The 15,536-nt window shown below is 54.6% G+C and overlaps 1 protein-coding gene across 1 annotated transcript; it reads left to right on the top strand.

The window, feature by feature from the left end:
* The first annotated feature begins 1,702 nt into the window (after positions 1-1,702).
* Positions 1,703-14,982, top strand: IP6K3 (inositol hexakisphosphate kinase 3). The gene is made up of 5 exons (XM_061146460.1): positions 1,703-1,889; positions 8,700-8,907; positions 9,900-10,075; positions 11,336-11,511; positions 14,206-14,982. Exons 1-5 carry the CDS (start codon positions 1,703-1,705, stop codon positions 14,623-14,625), a joined length of 1,167 nt encoding a protein of 388 aa, XP_061002443.1. The 3' UTR covers positions 14,626-14,982.
* Positions 14,983-15,536: the final 554 nt, after the last annotated feature.

Below are 15,536 nucleotides of genomic sequence, written 5' to 3'. Positions count from 1 at the left end.
CAATTCAGGAACATCGTCGTGGAGGGGCGTAAACAGGCCAGGCTGAGGCTTTCAATGCCTCCCAGCGCTGGAGGTCCAAGTGGATGGTGGGACGTCTCTGAGCCGGGGGCTTGAACAAAGTGACAGGTACTGCTGCGCGTGGAGGCAGCCAGCCATGCCCATGGTCTGGACTGAAGGTCAGTTAGAGAGTTGCTCATGCCCAGCACTGCCCGGCCTGGTTGCATCCTCGGCCAGGAGTCCAGCAGAGGAGAGTATTAATAACTCCATGGTGACGGCGCCACCGCGGGACTGTCCTCTCGAACATGACAAATGCGGCCACAAGAGCCTCCCCTGGCAGTGTCTCCTTGGCTCTCTGCTGAGACAAAGTCAGGATACCTTTATATTTTTAAAATATATTTATTTGGCTGCACTGGGTCTCTTAGTTGCAGCATGTGGGGTCTTCAGTTGCAGCATGTGAACTCTGTTGCAGCATGTGGGATCTAGTTCCCTGACCAGGGGTCGAACCCAGGGTCCCCTGCACTGCGAGTTCAGAGTCCTAATTGCTTGGATCACCAGCAAAGTCCCAAAGTCAGGATGTCTTTAGGGGCCAAGTTTCCAGCCAGAGTTTCCAACATTTGCCTGAGGTCTGGCAGGCCGGACCTCATAGAGGGTGAAGGACAAGCAGACGGTAGGGGACCCAATCAGGAGCCCCTGCCTAACTTCTGCCTCTTCCTGGCTTGAGGCGGGCTCCAGCAAGCCATCACAGGCTTCGCTTTTCTCATTTGCAAGCATCCATGATAAAGCTGGCCCTCCCAAGGCTGGTAAGAAAATCTGATCCCCTGGGCAATAATGCTAGAAATAATCATGATAGACCACATTTATTGAGCACCTAGCTCCAGGTACTAGGCTAACATTTTCATAGCCTTTATATCTCAATTCTGCCCCTAACTCCATGAGGTGGGTATCATTGTTACCTTATTCTATAGATGGGGAAACTGAGGCCCAGAGAGGTTTAGTAACTTCCCCAGGTCACACAGCAATGATGTTGTGGGGCCCAGATGGTGCCCAGCGTATGTATATGCTATATCAAAATGAAGCATTCCTGCATCCCTCCAGCCCCTGCAGGATAGTGAGTCCCCACCAGCAGGGACTGTCTTCTCATTGGAGCAGGGATCAAAGTTTCCAAAGGGGAAGGCCAGCCATGGGACATGAGCAGTTCAGACATGCTCACTACATTCTGCAAGCTTATAATCTTAGGGACTGTCTTTTGGAGTTTTTTGTTTTTTGAATGTTTTAATATTTAAATTCAAATATTTTCAAGGCACTTGTAAAAAGTATTTAGTGAAAAGTCTCCCTCTCAGCCCTGCTCCCCCGAGGTGGAAACTGTTAGCAGTTGCTTGTAACAGACGATTCCAGAAGAAATCGACGCCTGTGTACGGTCTTGTCTAACACCTGGGGGTGTGGCTGGGGACTTCAGGTGCCCTCCTCCCACACACAGTCTCCCTCACATCCCTTCCCTTTCTCCTCTGTTTTCCAGGGACCCGCACTGCCGAGAGCCCTCAGCCAGGAAGACTCTTGTTCTCTAGCCAACAGGAAAGGCCGAGAAAAGGAAAGTTGAGGACTGCTAACAGCCCACCTTCTGTCCGGAAGCTGCGACCTCAGCCCTAGACGCCCCTTCCTCTTGTGGACTGCAGGGAGCCACCCCGCCCTCCCACACTGGAGCATGGTGGTGCAGGACAGCGTGGACGCCCCCGGCGTGCCGCTGGAGCCCTTCCTGCACCAGGTTGGGGGGCACCTGAGCGTGATGAAGTATGATGAGCACACGGTGTGCAAGCCCCTCATCTCCCAGGAACAGAGGTTCTACGAGTCCCTGCCGCTGGCCATGAAGCGCTTCACCCCGCAGTACAAAGGTGGGTGTCCGAGCAGTCCCCTGCAGGCGGTGCCCCCCCAAGGGGCCCGGCCTCTCCGCACGCCCCCACCACCTCCTCAAGCACCGTGGTGTGTTGTAGGGTTGCCATGGAGACCTGCCCCTCTGCACAGCCGCTGGCCTTCACCGCCCCAGCTTCTCTGAACTCTTCCAGCCCCCAGGCCTGGAGTGTAATGCTATTTGGCATCCCCTGTAAATTAGCTCAAGCCACCAGTCTTTGCGGGATTGAGAACGGGATAAGGTGATTCCCCAGCCCCACCCCACCTTGATGGGGCATTCTGGTCTGTGCTTTAGATGCGCCGTGCCCGGGTCCTGCAACTGTGGTTGGTAAACACAGGACGGGTAAACACAGGACACTCCCTTGGGTGACCCAAGTGGATGGAGGGAGCCTTGGGTCTGGGACAGGTTATGGAGGAGCCGGTTCACAGTGGGTTTGGGAAACCAGAATCCCCACTGTCCTCCAGGGGCAAAGCCAGGGTGCAGGCTGCTCCCTCAGTGTGTGTTCCGGATTTGGGCACAAGGTCTGGGGAGAGAAGGCTGCGTGGGCAGGGCTGCTGTTTGCCAGCCTCCGCGGGGGGCACTCCGGGCGGCCACTGGCATCCATGGGGCAGGCTGTCGTGTCCACCCCCAGCCTTTGGTAAAAGTGGCTTGCAGGGCTCAGGGCATGACTCTGCCAGTCGCCAACCCCACAAAGTAAGGAATGCTCAGAGAAAAGACCTCCTTTAAAGGATTTTAGACCTGTGACCTCAAGCTTCTGCCCTCGTTGTGCAAGTATCTGTAGTGAAAGCGATGATAACATTCAGACAAGTCACTTAAAAACTTACCTGTATTTCAAAGATGGAGAAAACTGGGAAGAAGGGGACCCGCCTATTGGTTTGCCAAAAAAGTCATTCTGGTTTTTCCATATCACCTTATGGAAGAACCCAAACGAATACTTTGGGCAACCCAATGGTGTTTCTCATACGTATGATCTGGGGTCAAACAGCTTTACCAGAATCACTGATGTATGTGTGTGTGTGTGTGTGTGTGTGTGTGTGTGTGTGTAAAGGCAGGCTCCCAGGCCCCATTCCTGTGAATCGGAATCCCTGGGTCAGAGCCCAGGAATCTGTATTCAGCATCCAGATTCAGACCCACTGAGAGGGGTCCAAGGCCTTGAGCCCTGGGCAATGCTTCAGTCGTGGGCAGCCAGGACCTCCCGAAAGTCTGAGATGAGACACACGAGAGATGGGGAGGGAGGCTGGTGTACAGCTTCCCAGGGGCCCTCTGGGGCCGCTGACCAGTGCTGCCGTCAGCTGTGGGCCACCGCCCACCTTGTCAGAGCACCCTCTGGAGTTAACATCTGTCCCTTTACAAGCGAACTCAGGCCAGCAAAGGGGCGGCCGGATCTCAGGACGGGGGCCCCGCTGCCCGCAGCATTCCCTGCTGGCCCCACACAGCTCTGGAGCCGAGACCGGCTCCCAGGGCCACCCCAGGCAGAGCATGGAAGTGGAAGAGCAACCACACCCCAGGGCCCTCCCTGCTCCCCGTCTTCCTGGGTCAGCGTGGACGGCCCCACTCTGGGGAGCCTCGGGCACTGGTCAGCTGTCCAGACCCATCCTCTGCCTTGCGTCCCTCTCAGCTTGGGCCCATCCTGGTATTCGCCCCCGACGCCCCGCCTCGGAGCCCCACTAACTCTGTAGATTAATTTGAGTCCTCACTTGGAGACGATGGTTGCAAACAAGTCAAGAGGGGCCAGGTCAGGGAGGCCCAGGATATCCATCAAGGGAGACCACGCAGCCCAGCTGCGGGTGAGAGTGAGGCGGAGCCCACGGGCTGGCCTGATGCCCAAACGCAAGGCTTGGATGATGAGGAACGCTGCTCCCCTCATCTGCCATACCACAGGCTGCCGGGTGCCAGGGTGCAGGCGCCACCCGAGGAAACACACATGTGAGGAGACACTAGAAAAAGGCCCAGAAGTGGGGCCTGCGTGCCCTCGGACCCCCGGGGCAGGAGGGAAGAAGGTCGGGTCTGGGCATGGGAAAGGGTCCCTTGAAGGGCCTGGGGCTGTGCAGGGTTCTTCCTTCCCCTGATAGGAAAAGTAATGCCAAGGCTTCCCTGGCAGTCCAGTAGTTAAGACGCCACACTTCTACTGCAAGGGGGCACGGTTTCAATCCCTAGTTGGGGACTAAGATCCCAAAGATGGTTCAATGCAGCCCCCCCACCAAAAAAAAGAAAAAAAAATCAAGAAAAGTACTACTGGTCAACCTTTTAGCATTTACTCAGTGCCGAACACCCTAGAAGTTGTTTCTTTGATTGACTTGTTTAACCGTGACAACACTCTAAGAAAGGTACTCCCGTCGTCCCCACTTCATGGAGGAAGAAACAGGCCCAGAGAGGTCACCCAACTTGCCTCAGGCCACACAGCCTGCAGAACAGAGCCAGGATTCAAGTCTAGCTCCTGAGTATGGCCTCTCAGCCCCCGGCCCTGATGCAGTGACCATCCCTGCAGAGACAACTCCCCAGACGCCAGTGCTCAGAGCCGTCCAGCCCAACAAGGGAGGGGAAGTGACTTGCCCAGGGTCACTTAGCTAGTGAGTTGAGCGCCCACAGGCCGCTGCAGGGGTCTCCCTTCCCATCCTGATGGGACCAGCCCAGAAAGAGGGGCCATTGCTGACGCGGCCGCCACATGCCCCGGAGCCCACTCTCTTCCATCTCACGCCTGCACGCTGATGGCTTTGGGGTGCTGGACAGGCACTGCGTTCCCCAGGGCAGCCTCCCTGGGCCCGGAGCGCGCCTGGACTCCTCGGACATGAGAGCATCTTGAAACTCTGTCCCTCCTCCCCTCAGCTTCGGGCAAGCGAGGACACGCTCCTAGGTCCAGCTGGTTAATGGATGAGCCAGATTCATATTACAGACGTCGGCGAATTAATGTCCTCATGAGCTTAAAAATAAATACATGACAGAATACTCACGGAAGCTGCTCGGCCAAATCAGAATTGCTGAGATGCTCTGGGTGTGTCAGGGAGCGCTCCCGTCTGCCCGGCTGACGTGGTCACAGTCGAGGTGCTTGGGGGGGGCTGGTGAGCAAGCAGATGGGGCTGGGGTCTCCCACCCACCTGGCTGGGCAGGGGCAGCAGTGTATTGGGAGCCTGTGGGTGTCTGAGACAGCCAAGGTGAGCTGGAGGCCAGGCTGGGGCCAACAAGGCTCTTGACAAAGGAACGATCCAAACCTCAGGGAGTCTGAATCCCACTGAGTGGCTGCTCTTGTCAAGGACATGCAACTCGAGACTGTTTGCAAGGTCACATGAGCTATGGGGCTCCCCTGGTGGCTTAAATGGTAAAGAATCCACCTGCAGTGCAGCGGACCTGGGTTCCATCCCTGGTTTGGAAAGATCCCCTGGAGAAGGGTATGGCAACCCACTCCACTTTTCTTGCCTGGGAAATCCCTTGGACAGAGGAGCCTGGTGGGCTATACAGTCCATGGGGTCGCACAGAGTTGGACATGACTGAGCCACTAGGACGACACTGTGTGCAATGGTCCCAGGTTTCAGAGGGAAGGGCTGGGCTGAGCTGAGAGAGGGAAGGAAGAGAGAGACAGGGAGCCAGGTAGAGGCGCGCAGGGAGACGGAGCGAGAAGGCGAGACAGGAGTCTGGCTGGGTCGCGCTGACGACACGACAAATAGAAATGACTTTTGGGTTTCACCGGTTTGGCATTATTTGCACCTCTGCTCACCTCCATCTATTTTGACACTCAGACCAGATGAGATCAGGCCAGAGCTAGAGTCCGGAGAAGCAGGCGAAGGTCACATTTCTTGTCCCTCCAGGGAGGCCCCCTGGGCCCAGGGTTCCCCAGGAACTTGGTTTCTGACAGGCCTGTCACCTCAGCCTCACAAATGTGCAAGGCCGGGGGTCCGCCAGACAGTAACTTGAACTTTGTGAGATCCAAAAGGGCCTTGCCTTTGGCCGGCACACCTTCCTGCCTCCCCGAGCGGCGAGGAGGCTCCAAGCTCCCCAAGAACCAGCACAGAGGCCGTGGGGCTCCCCCTCTCCTGGCACCTGGAGGGCGGGCTCTGGGGCCTGGTGGGGTGTGTGGTTCCCAGGTCAGCCCTCCTTCCTGGGACCAGCACAGCAAGGTCAAGGCTGGAAACAAAGCCCCGTGTCCTGGGCTTCTCGGTGCTTCCAAGCTTGACGCTGATCGCCTCTCCTGAGGTGGTGGCTCTGTGGCCACTCTGTCTGCCCCCGCGGAACAGAATGACCAGCCAAAGGTGACTGGGGACACAGCAGGAGTGTCCTCATCAACCACACTCGGGTAAACACAGCGTGACAACCCCCACTCTCCCGAGAGATCCTGGGCTTCGTGTGGCAGCCTGTTCCTCCTCCCACAGTCCCGGCTGGCACGGCTGGCACAGCCGTCACCCCTTATGGACCATGTGACCTGCGGCAAGTTATTCAATCTCTCTGAGCCTCAGCGACCACAGTCAACGCCTTGCAGGCTTAGCGATAGACACTAAATTAGCAGTAAACAAAACGCACATAATGCTGGCACATAGTAGGTGTAAAAGACCCAGCAGCGATTATCACTCCTGTGCTGTGTCCCAGCCGCCACCAGCCCCCTGCTCTCACGAGCAAGAACAGCACGGGTGGGCTCCATCCAGGGAGGCAGGCTGCAATCCAGGTGAAGGACAGAATGCCGCACTCAGGGGCACTGTGACCATTAGCATCACGATTGCTCCACAGGATACTGGGGCCTGGGATGAGCTAAGGAAGAACAGAATTTTTAAGGAACTGGAGGGAAACGAAGGTCACCGTCAGGCCGCAGAATCAGGGCTCTGGGAGCCCGAGATGTCAGGCCAGGCCCAGGGAGACCGCTGAGCCAGTAGCGCAGATGGGCCTGGAGAGTGACGTGCAGAATGACAGGGCAGCCCTGAAAAGGAGTGTCTGCACTGAGCAGCCCAGGAGGGCAGGCAGGACCATGCGCGTGGAAAGCAGCCGCCTCCGCGGCTGGCTCAGCAGAAATGACCACTTAGAGGCCGGGAAGGTGACCCAGTGCCTAGGGGAGGTAATAAACACCTGGGAGGATGGGAGGCAACCCTCCCACCTGTCAGGGTCTCAGCAGAAAATGAGTGGCACGTGCCAGGGGGTTAAATGAAGAGAATTCTTCAAGGATCTATCAGCAGAACTGCACACAGGATGAAGGGAGCAACCGGGGGGACTTTCCTGATGGCCCAGTTGTTAAGACTGTGCTTCCACGGCAAGGGCCACAGGTTCAGCTCCTGGTTGGGGAAATAAGATCCTGCATGCCACGTGGCCAACAAAAAAGAGGTGAAGAGGAACAACTAGGGATGGTGAGGCAGCCAGAGACCAGCGGGACAGGAAAGCTACAACCACCCCTGGGCCTGAAAGGTCAAGCGAGGGCATGGTAGAGCTGACCTGGCAAGAAGGAGGCCACAGAGAAACAGGGTGAGCCATGGGGCAGCAGGGAGGGAACCTGAGGGATGAAGGTCCCAACCTTTCTCCTCTTCTCCCCGCATCTGTCACCGGTGACCCTCACTGGCCCGGCTGGCAGGCAAGGAAGCCACGGGTACACGCCAGAGTCAGCCCCTCGGGCACAAAACAGGGTGGAGAGAGACGGAGGGCAGGTTGGTAGGTGAGAAAGCCAAGAGGGGTCCTCAGAGCACCAGCTGCAGGGAGAAGGGGGGCAGCAAGGACTTTACAGAGAGCCAGTTTTCATAAAACCACTCGTGTGGCAGTCTCCTGGGCCAGGACCATGTGTACCTTCCATCTTCACCAGGACTCTGGCAAGGCTGGGCACCCACCGGATGCCAAGCCCCACGGAGGGAGGCGTGGACCCTGCCATCAGAGCAAGAAGTCCACGGGGGATGACCACAGAGCCATCAATGTGGGGTCAGAGCCTAGGACCTGGCCTAGCCAGCGTCCCAGAGGAGAAGCCCGGCTAGTGCACGGGTTCCCGGGGGGTACGCACATCCTTTGATATCACAGCCAGCATCCAGAGGAGGAGGTCATGCTTGGAGTATAAACCCCAGGGGTTAGGGAGTTCTGCGGCGGTCCAGCAGGTTAAATCCTTGGTTGGGGGGGCTGAGGTTCCAAAGGCCTTGTGACATGGCCAAAACAAAGACAAACACACACTGGTGGTTAGGAGGTACCGTTGGCAAAAATCTCACATGCCTTCTATTTTCTATCAAAGAACCACATTCTGTCCATAATCCTCATGGGCTGTGCATCACGTGTCTCAGTGTGAAAGCCAGGGACGTGGGAAGGCTGAGTTAAGGGGCAGCCCAGGCGGCAGGAGGCTGTTAGAGGAAGGCTTCCTGGAAGAAGCTGCTCAGATAACGATTATGTGGAGGGGAAGGCAAGGGTGATGAACGAGACAGAATGAGATGCCCCCCCCACCCCAACTTCCCTCACTGCCACTTAGAGGTGGGGCTCTTCTCTGCAGAGGACCAACTCAGATGCCCCAAGGCTGGGCCCAAATGGGGTGCCACAGGGTGCCTGGGTGATGTGGGCTGTGTCCAGAGGTGCAGGAATGCGAGGATGAAATAAATGCACGCAGCTGCCCTGTTTCAAGCATGAAGGGGCAGGGAGAGGCCACGAAGCAGGGACCGTGCCAGCCTCAGCCCAAGGCCATTTCCGGCAGGCCCCACGGCTCTGGCTCATTCTGGAGCAGGATCTGTGTCAGGCCAGTCCCCGGAGCACTCTCTAGGGAGAGGAGCTGGGGAAGGGGGCAGGTTGACCACTGCCATTAAACTGTGGTTCAAAAGGACAGCGCACCGTGTCCACCCCTCCCCCTCTGCAGGCACCATCACCGTGCACCTCCGGAAGGACAGCCGCGGCCGTCTCAGCCTGGTTGCCAGCCCCCTGACTGAGAACCGGGGGCCCTTCACGGTCTCCACGGAGTCGGCAGCGGTGGCCATATGGCAGACCCTCCAGCAGAGCCCTGGCGGTGGCGCCCTCCCCCTCGCCCAGTGGCAGCACCCCCAGCTGGTACACTCGCTCACGGAGAGGTGAGGCCACGTGGCAGGATGCCAGAAGCCAGGCCGCGCGTCCCTAACTGGGACCAGCACTGTTCACGCCCGTGCCAAGGCCAACGGCTCCCCTTTGGGACCAGAGCCGAGAAAGTGAGCAATTCAGATGAGGGCTCTGTCGAGCAGAACCCATGTGACCAAAGAAAGGAATACATCTTCTTTGGTGCCACTTCCGGAGGGAGCATTTCAATGCGTTTCCTCTCGAAAGTGGATGTGCGTGCCGAGTCCTATACAGAGAAGGCATTCAGTGTGTGTTTGTTTAATTAAGCATCCATTTCACTGAGACCATGGAGTGCATCTGGAGGGGGGAGACGTGCAGCGCAGAAGCCCCAGAACAGTTGGCATAAAGGAAAAGTGTGGCTAATGCCTCTAGAAATCCTCTTCCTTAGCGGCCGAGTGCCAGTGCGGCCCTGGAGATGCAGACAGCTCAGGGCACCTGAGGTCCTCGGAGAGGTCTCCAGAACCTCTGATGGTGACCTTTCTCAGAAGAAAAACATCCCTGGGGAATTTTAAACATTTATGGGAAACAAAAGGGAGCTAATACAACGAAAGTACCTCCCTTCCCCAAGGAGCGCAGCAGATCTAATTAAGCCTCCTGGCTTGGCATCAGGAAGCGGTGTGTATTATCTCCCTGCTACACACCCGGGGAGCCGAGATGTAGAGGGCAGGAGAGAGGGTGGACCGTGGGTCTGTGGTTCTCACTCCCGATGAGGCCACAGGAACAGCCTAACCCCCAGCCTTCTGATCCCAGGCAGGGTCGCCCCCTCTATGCTGCGTGAGTTATTATGGACTTTAGAGGGGCCCCGCGAGGCCGGCAGCCTGGCCTGGCCTGGGGCCTGAGCGGGGCAGGGGGGCACCGAGGTCCTGGGGGACATCCTGGAGGGTAGCCAGGGGCAGTCCACGGCCTGGTCCAGCCGAGAGCCCTGCCAGCCACCAGGGTCCTGACCGCCGTGCGCGCCCCTCGCCCACAGCCCGGCCACGGCGCTCCTGAGGTCCGAGCTCCACCTGAAGGCCCAAGTCCCCTCGCTGGTGGAAGACGCGAACGGGAACCTGACGGAGAAGGGCAGCTTTAACCCGTGGGGCCTCCGCTGCCACCGGGCCCACCTGCATCGCCTGTGTGCCGAGTACCCAGAGAACCAGCGGCATCGTATCCTGGCCCGCCCACCATGCGCAGCGCTGCGGGGGAGGCCGGGGGCGAGGAGGGGTGGCCGAGACAAACGTGTTGAGGCAGGTCGGGGGAGAGACAGGGATGGCAGGGAGAGTGGGCCCCAAGCTGGGCCCTGGAGGAGACCTGTGCTGAGTGCGGTTGCCCAGTCGGGACCAGCTCTTCCTGACCCTTTGGGTAGTAGCCCACCAGGCTCCTCTGTCCAGGGGATTTTTCAGGCACGGATATATCCTCCTCCAGGGTATCTTCCTGACCCTGGGATCAAACCTGCATCTCCTGTGTCTCCTGCATTGCAGGCAGACTCTTGACCTGCAGAGCCACCAGGAAAGCAAAGAGAAGTCAGAGGCTGGGGAAGGCAGATGGGGCGGGGGGAGGGAGTGCCCCTGTTGGGTCACTGGTCATGTCTCTGCCACCTGGGCAGTGAGGATGGGCAGAGCTGGGGTCTCTGTGGGCAGTTAGGAAACATGATTGCCGCACTGAGAGGGGGCCAGGGGGACTCAGTGAGTGGGTGGGTCCCCATAACTCAACCTCCTTTTCATGCTCCCAATCCTCCCCACAGCCGTCACGGAGCCGATGGGTGAGAATGTAGCATGGCCCCTCTCTTAGGGAGGGACCTGCGGGGTAGCCCCTTAGGAGAGGTACTCCCCTGTCCCCCTCGGCCTGCCACAAACTCAGGGGGCGTATTCAGGCCTGGAAGGCCCCCTTTGTCACCACTGGGCTCCTTCCCACGAACTGGTGGCTGGTTTTGCGGTACTTACTAAGACATCTGCAATCTGCATCCCTAAGAAGTTTTTTGCAGGATAATTATTCGGCTGAAATTAATATTCCTGCAACTCATCTCTGAAGCTAACATCAAGGCACTTCTCCCAAAATGTACTGGCCCATTCAGTGACTCGAGGTTTTAGCCTTCTGATTTTCTGCCATAAAATGTAAATTGGGCATGGCCTGCTGGGGATTTCACGCCTGCATTTAAATTTCTACCTCAGAGCAAAAAGGGAAAGGAAAAGAAGCTCACATCCTAATAAACTCTCTCTAAAAAATGGACTTATGAGAGCAGCCTGCAAAGTCAACGCCTTGAATTCTTTATAGCGACAACAGGCTGGTCTGTAGTTAAAGGAATGGGGATGAAGGGCTGGGGTTCAGCGGGGGGAGTCTCCAGCCGGCTTCAGAGGCCCCTGACCACCTCCTGCGGGGAAGTGGCCTTTGTGTCCCAGGAAGCCTTCCTTAATGCCTCGCGACCAGGGTTCCTGTTGCTGGAAAACGTAGTGTCACAGTACAAGCATCCCTGCATCTTAGACCTGAAGATGGGGACCCGGCAGCACGGGGACGACGCCTCAGAGGAGAAGAAGGCCCGCCACATGCGGAAGTGTGCGCAGAGCACCTCGGCCCATCTGGGCATGCGCGTCTGCGGCATGCAGGTAGGTGGGGGCGGGACAACCGCAGGACTGGGCATCCCGGGAGGTCCACTGGAGGCAAGAGTGTCCCCCAACCAGACACTGTTGCCTTCACTTTGTGGGAGCAACAGAGGCAGTGGCCAGGCACCTCTTTCCCCAAGGAAACACATATCCTGATCCAGGACATGCTGGGTTTTTTTAAAGAGCACTGTTCAGGACAGTGGTGTCAAAATCCCACCGTTTGGGGAGGAATGTAAATTGGAGTAGCCACGATGGAAAATGGTACAGAGGTTCCTCAAAAACTAAAACTAGAGCTGCCATATGATCCAGCAATCCCACTCCTGGGGGTGCACCCAGACAAAACTGTAATTTGAAAAGATGCATGCACCGCTATGTTCGTAGCAGCATTATTTACAATAGCCAAGATATGAAAACAACTTAAATGTCCATTGACAGATAAATGGATAAGGAAAATGTGGAACATATATACGATGCAATGCTACTGAGCCATAAAAAAGAATGAAATAATGCCATTTGCAGATGTATGAGTGGACCTAGAGATTATCATACTAAGCAAAGTAAGTCAGATAGAGAAAGACGAATATTATGTAATATCACTTATATGTGGAATCTAAAATATGACACAAGTGAACTTTTATGAAACAGAAATGGACTCACACAGAGAACAGACTTGTGACTCCCAAGGTGGGTAGGAGTGGGAAAAGAAAGGATTGTGAGTTTGTGATTAGCAGATGCAAACTGTTATATATAGAGTGATAAACAACAAGGTCCTACTGTATTGCACAAGGAACTATATTCAACATCCTATGATAAACCATAATGGAAAAGAATAGGAAAAAGAATCTATATCTATAACTGAATCACTTTGCTATACAGAAGAAATCAACATATTGTAGATCAATAAATTTTTAAATAAAAATTTTAAAAATAAATTTTTAATTTTTAAAATATTTAATCTAAAAAAATTAAAAAACCACCAGCGTTAAACTCATCTCAGGGTCTCTGGTAGCTGAAACTTTCCAGCCTGGCCATGTAGGTCCTACCTATGTTGAGAGCAGAACTTTGATGACAGTGTGTGAGCAGGGCTGGGAGAGAACTGAGGGAAAACTTCCCTGTGTGCTCCATGGGGTCCTCATTCTCCTGAATGATGAATCTGAACCCTCTCCTTCTCAGATGCTGGGAGGCAGTCAGCTTTTCAAATCCATATTAGCCATTCTCTCTTCTTACTCTGCCTTTTCTGCTGCTTCTTACTACCTGTTCTGGGTAACAAAGTGGTAAGGTCATAAGCTGCAAAGCCCAGCAAAGGAATGGCTAACTTCTTATCGCCTGGACTCCATGCTTCATTTTTGCTGCTCTGATGTGGCTTATGGCTGGGGCTACAGGAGAACAGGAGGAAATAAACTTTCTCTACCGGTTCCCTCTTAGACTCTATCTACTCAAAGTAAAACCAGACACGGATTTGACGGTAAACACTATCGCTTTCCTTAATTGAAACTGCCACCCCTTGAAACTGGAAGTCGAGTCTATAAATTTGAGGCACAGATGTCCCTAGGAAAGCTTGGAATGTAGTTCTCAGAGAGGATGGAGTGTGATGCATTGTGGTGTAAGTGGAATTTCTCTCTGGACCCCAAACCTTCTGAAATTGGTCTGATTTATTTGGAAATTGAGGCCTATCCTGTGTTTAGGACGGGCCAATTTAGCAGCTGATCTTCAGCCCTCCAAAGGCAACACCAAGTCTATAGCATCTTTCTGATTTTTTTCCCACTCGTGTTTTCTGTAAAGATACCATGTCATCTGAAGGCAGGGAACACCTGGGAAACTGTCATGGCCAGGTACAGGCAGCCCTCCCCAGGTGTGCCAGGCGGAGCGGTGCCAAGTCCCCCCTCTGGCCGTGCCAGCCACTGGCCTCCGTTCAGCCTCTGCCTGCCTCTGCCATCTGAATGAAATGAGGGCGGCTGCCACTGTTCCCCCATCAGCATCTCTCCTCCATCTGCTTCGTTCTGGTGGCCAAGATGTGACAGAGGACTGGGGAAGAGCTGGTGCCAAGGAGAGGTGCCACCAGCCCACAAAGCCCGCTCCCCTCAACATCCAGTCTCCCCTCAACATCACCCACCGCCTGAAAACTCCAGGCACACTGATCTAGCCTCTTTCCATCTTCAAATAATTCACCCCACTCCACCCCTGGAACCATTACAGTTTCCTCAGAATCTGCAGAGAAAGGACTTCATAAACTTTGTTGGGGGAAATTTTAATTTACTTGGCTTCCCAAGGCCATTGGCTATGATTTCAGATTCCCACTAAAGCTTTCTGGCTTGGGTTTGCTAATGTTTGAAGAGGGCCAGAAGCCAGGACTTAAATCATGATTTGGCGGTTGACATTGGAAATTCACAAGAAAGGAGATCCAAACCTTTTCCTCATGAGCAGAGGGTCACCTCTGTAGGATGAACGATCTTTGGACCTTGGATTTCTATTAACGGCTTGCACAGAAAACATTTTTAAGTGTAAAATTTACACTGGTGCTTGGTGAAAGATTGTCTTGCCAGTCACTGCAGCCATTCTTGCTCAGCATCTCTAGAAATGTGTTTCTGTATTAAGTTTGCTTGAGACGCCTCTGTAGCAGATGTGATTTTTTTTAAGTTTGCAATTCTTAACATTTTCTATCTTCTTTTTTTTTTTCTATCTTCTTTATAATGTAAGGTTTATCAAAGTGATAAGAAGCACTTTCTCTGCAAAGACAAGTACTATGGAAGAAAGCTCTCAGTGGCGGGCTTCAGGCAAGCGCTTTACCAGTTCCTGCACGATGGGACCCGCTTCCGGACAGAGCTGCTGGAGCCCATCCAGCGCCAGCTCCAGGCCCTCCTCTCGGTCATTAGGAGCCAGAGCTCATACCGGTTCTACTCTAGCTCCCTTCTCATCATCTATGATGGGCAGGAGACTCCACAGACGCCCCATGGCAGCAACATCATCAAAGTTGACGTCCGGATGATCGACTTTGCTCACACAACATACAAAGGCTCCTGGAATGAACACACCACCTACGATGGACCAGATCCAGGCTATATCTTTGGCCTGGAAAACCTCATCCAGATCCTGCAAGGTATTCATGAGGGACAATGAGACTTGTTGGGCCCATCTGGACTTTTCCAGAGAAGAACTCTCCAAGGGGACCTGTTGGTAGTCTAGACCCCCCTGAGATGTGTCTGTAATAATTCTATCTATGTTCAAAAGCCATCTCTCCACATGACAGGCTATACTAACAGCTGCTAAGGACACCAGCTCTGGAGGTAATGCACATACCCTGGCATCTTGCGCTCATGCTGGCCCTCACAGGCTGCATGTGAGGATGAAACGGTGCCTTTCTGGAGTAAGGAAAGCTGCAGAGGAGTTAGGGGCCAGTGTCACAGCGAGATTCTGCAGCACTTGCACTGAAGGACGCTTTCTTGTTGTCATGCTGCGCTCTCACAAGCTGTGAGGGGAAAAAAAAAACCTTCCTTGAAGAAGCCTAGAAGAATGTGTTCCCAAGTTTGTGGTTTTTCTGCTCGCATGGGCTGCTGGCTCCTGGGGCAGACAGAGGCTAATAATGTCTCTTACCTTCCTCAGAGTGGTAGGTGGGGCAGGGAGACGTGAGACAGAGCTTCCATCTCACCAGCTCTGACCCCAGGTACCAAATGGACAAGGACAGTCCCAGACACAGCACTGGCAAACCGAGACTCCAGCTTCCCAGTTTTTGCTTATGGAAGGGCAGGTTCTATGGGAAGTGATGATTCTGCCAGATTCTGACCATGAAATGCAGCTTCCGGTGGGGGTGGACTGCACAGAAGAAAGATGTGAACTTACACTCTTCGCTTTCTATTTATTTATTGAGGGTGGGGGTGGGGTGGGGGAGTTAGAAGAGAGGCCCCTGGAGGACCCAGGAAACCAGGTTCAATGTTTACAAGACGGGTGGACAGTATAAATACAGAACCGAGAGCAAACGGTTCTAATTAATTCCTTCTCCTGCAGTGTAGAAACCTATTACAATGCCCTCG

The sequence above is a fragment of the Dama dama genome, chromosome 7, assembly GCF_033118175.1.
Source record: "Dama dama isolate Ldn47 chromosome 7, ASM3311817v1, whole genome shotgun sequence".
NCBI lineage: Eukaryota > Metazoa > Chordata > Mammalia > Artiodactyla > Cervidae > Dama > Dama dama.
This window is presented reverse-complemented; position numbering and strand designations above follow the sequence as displayed.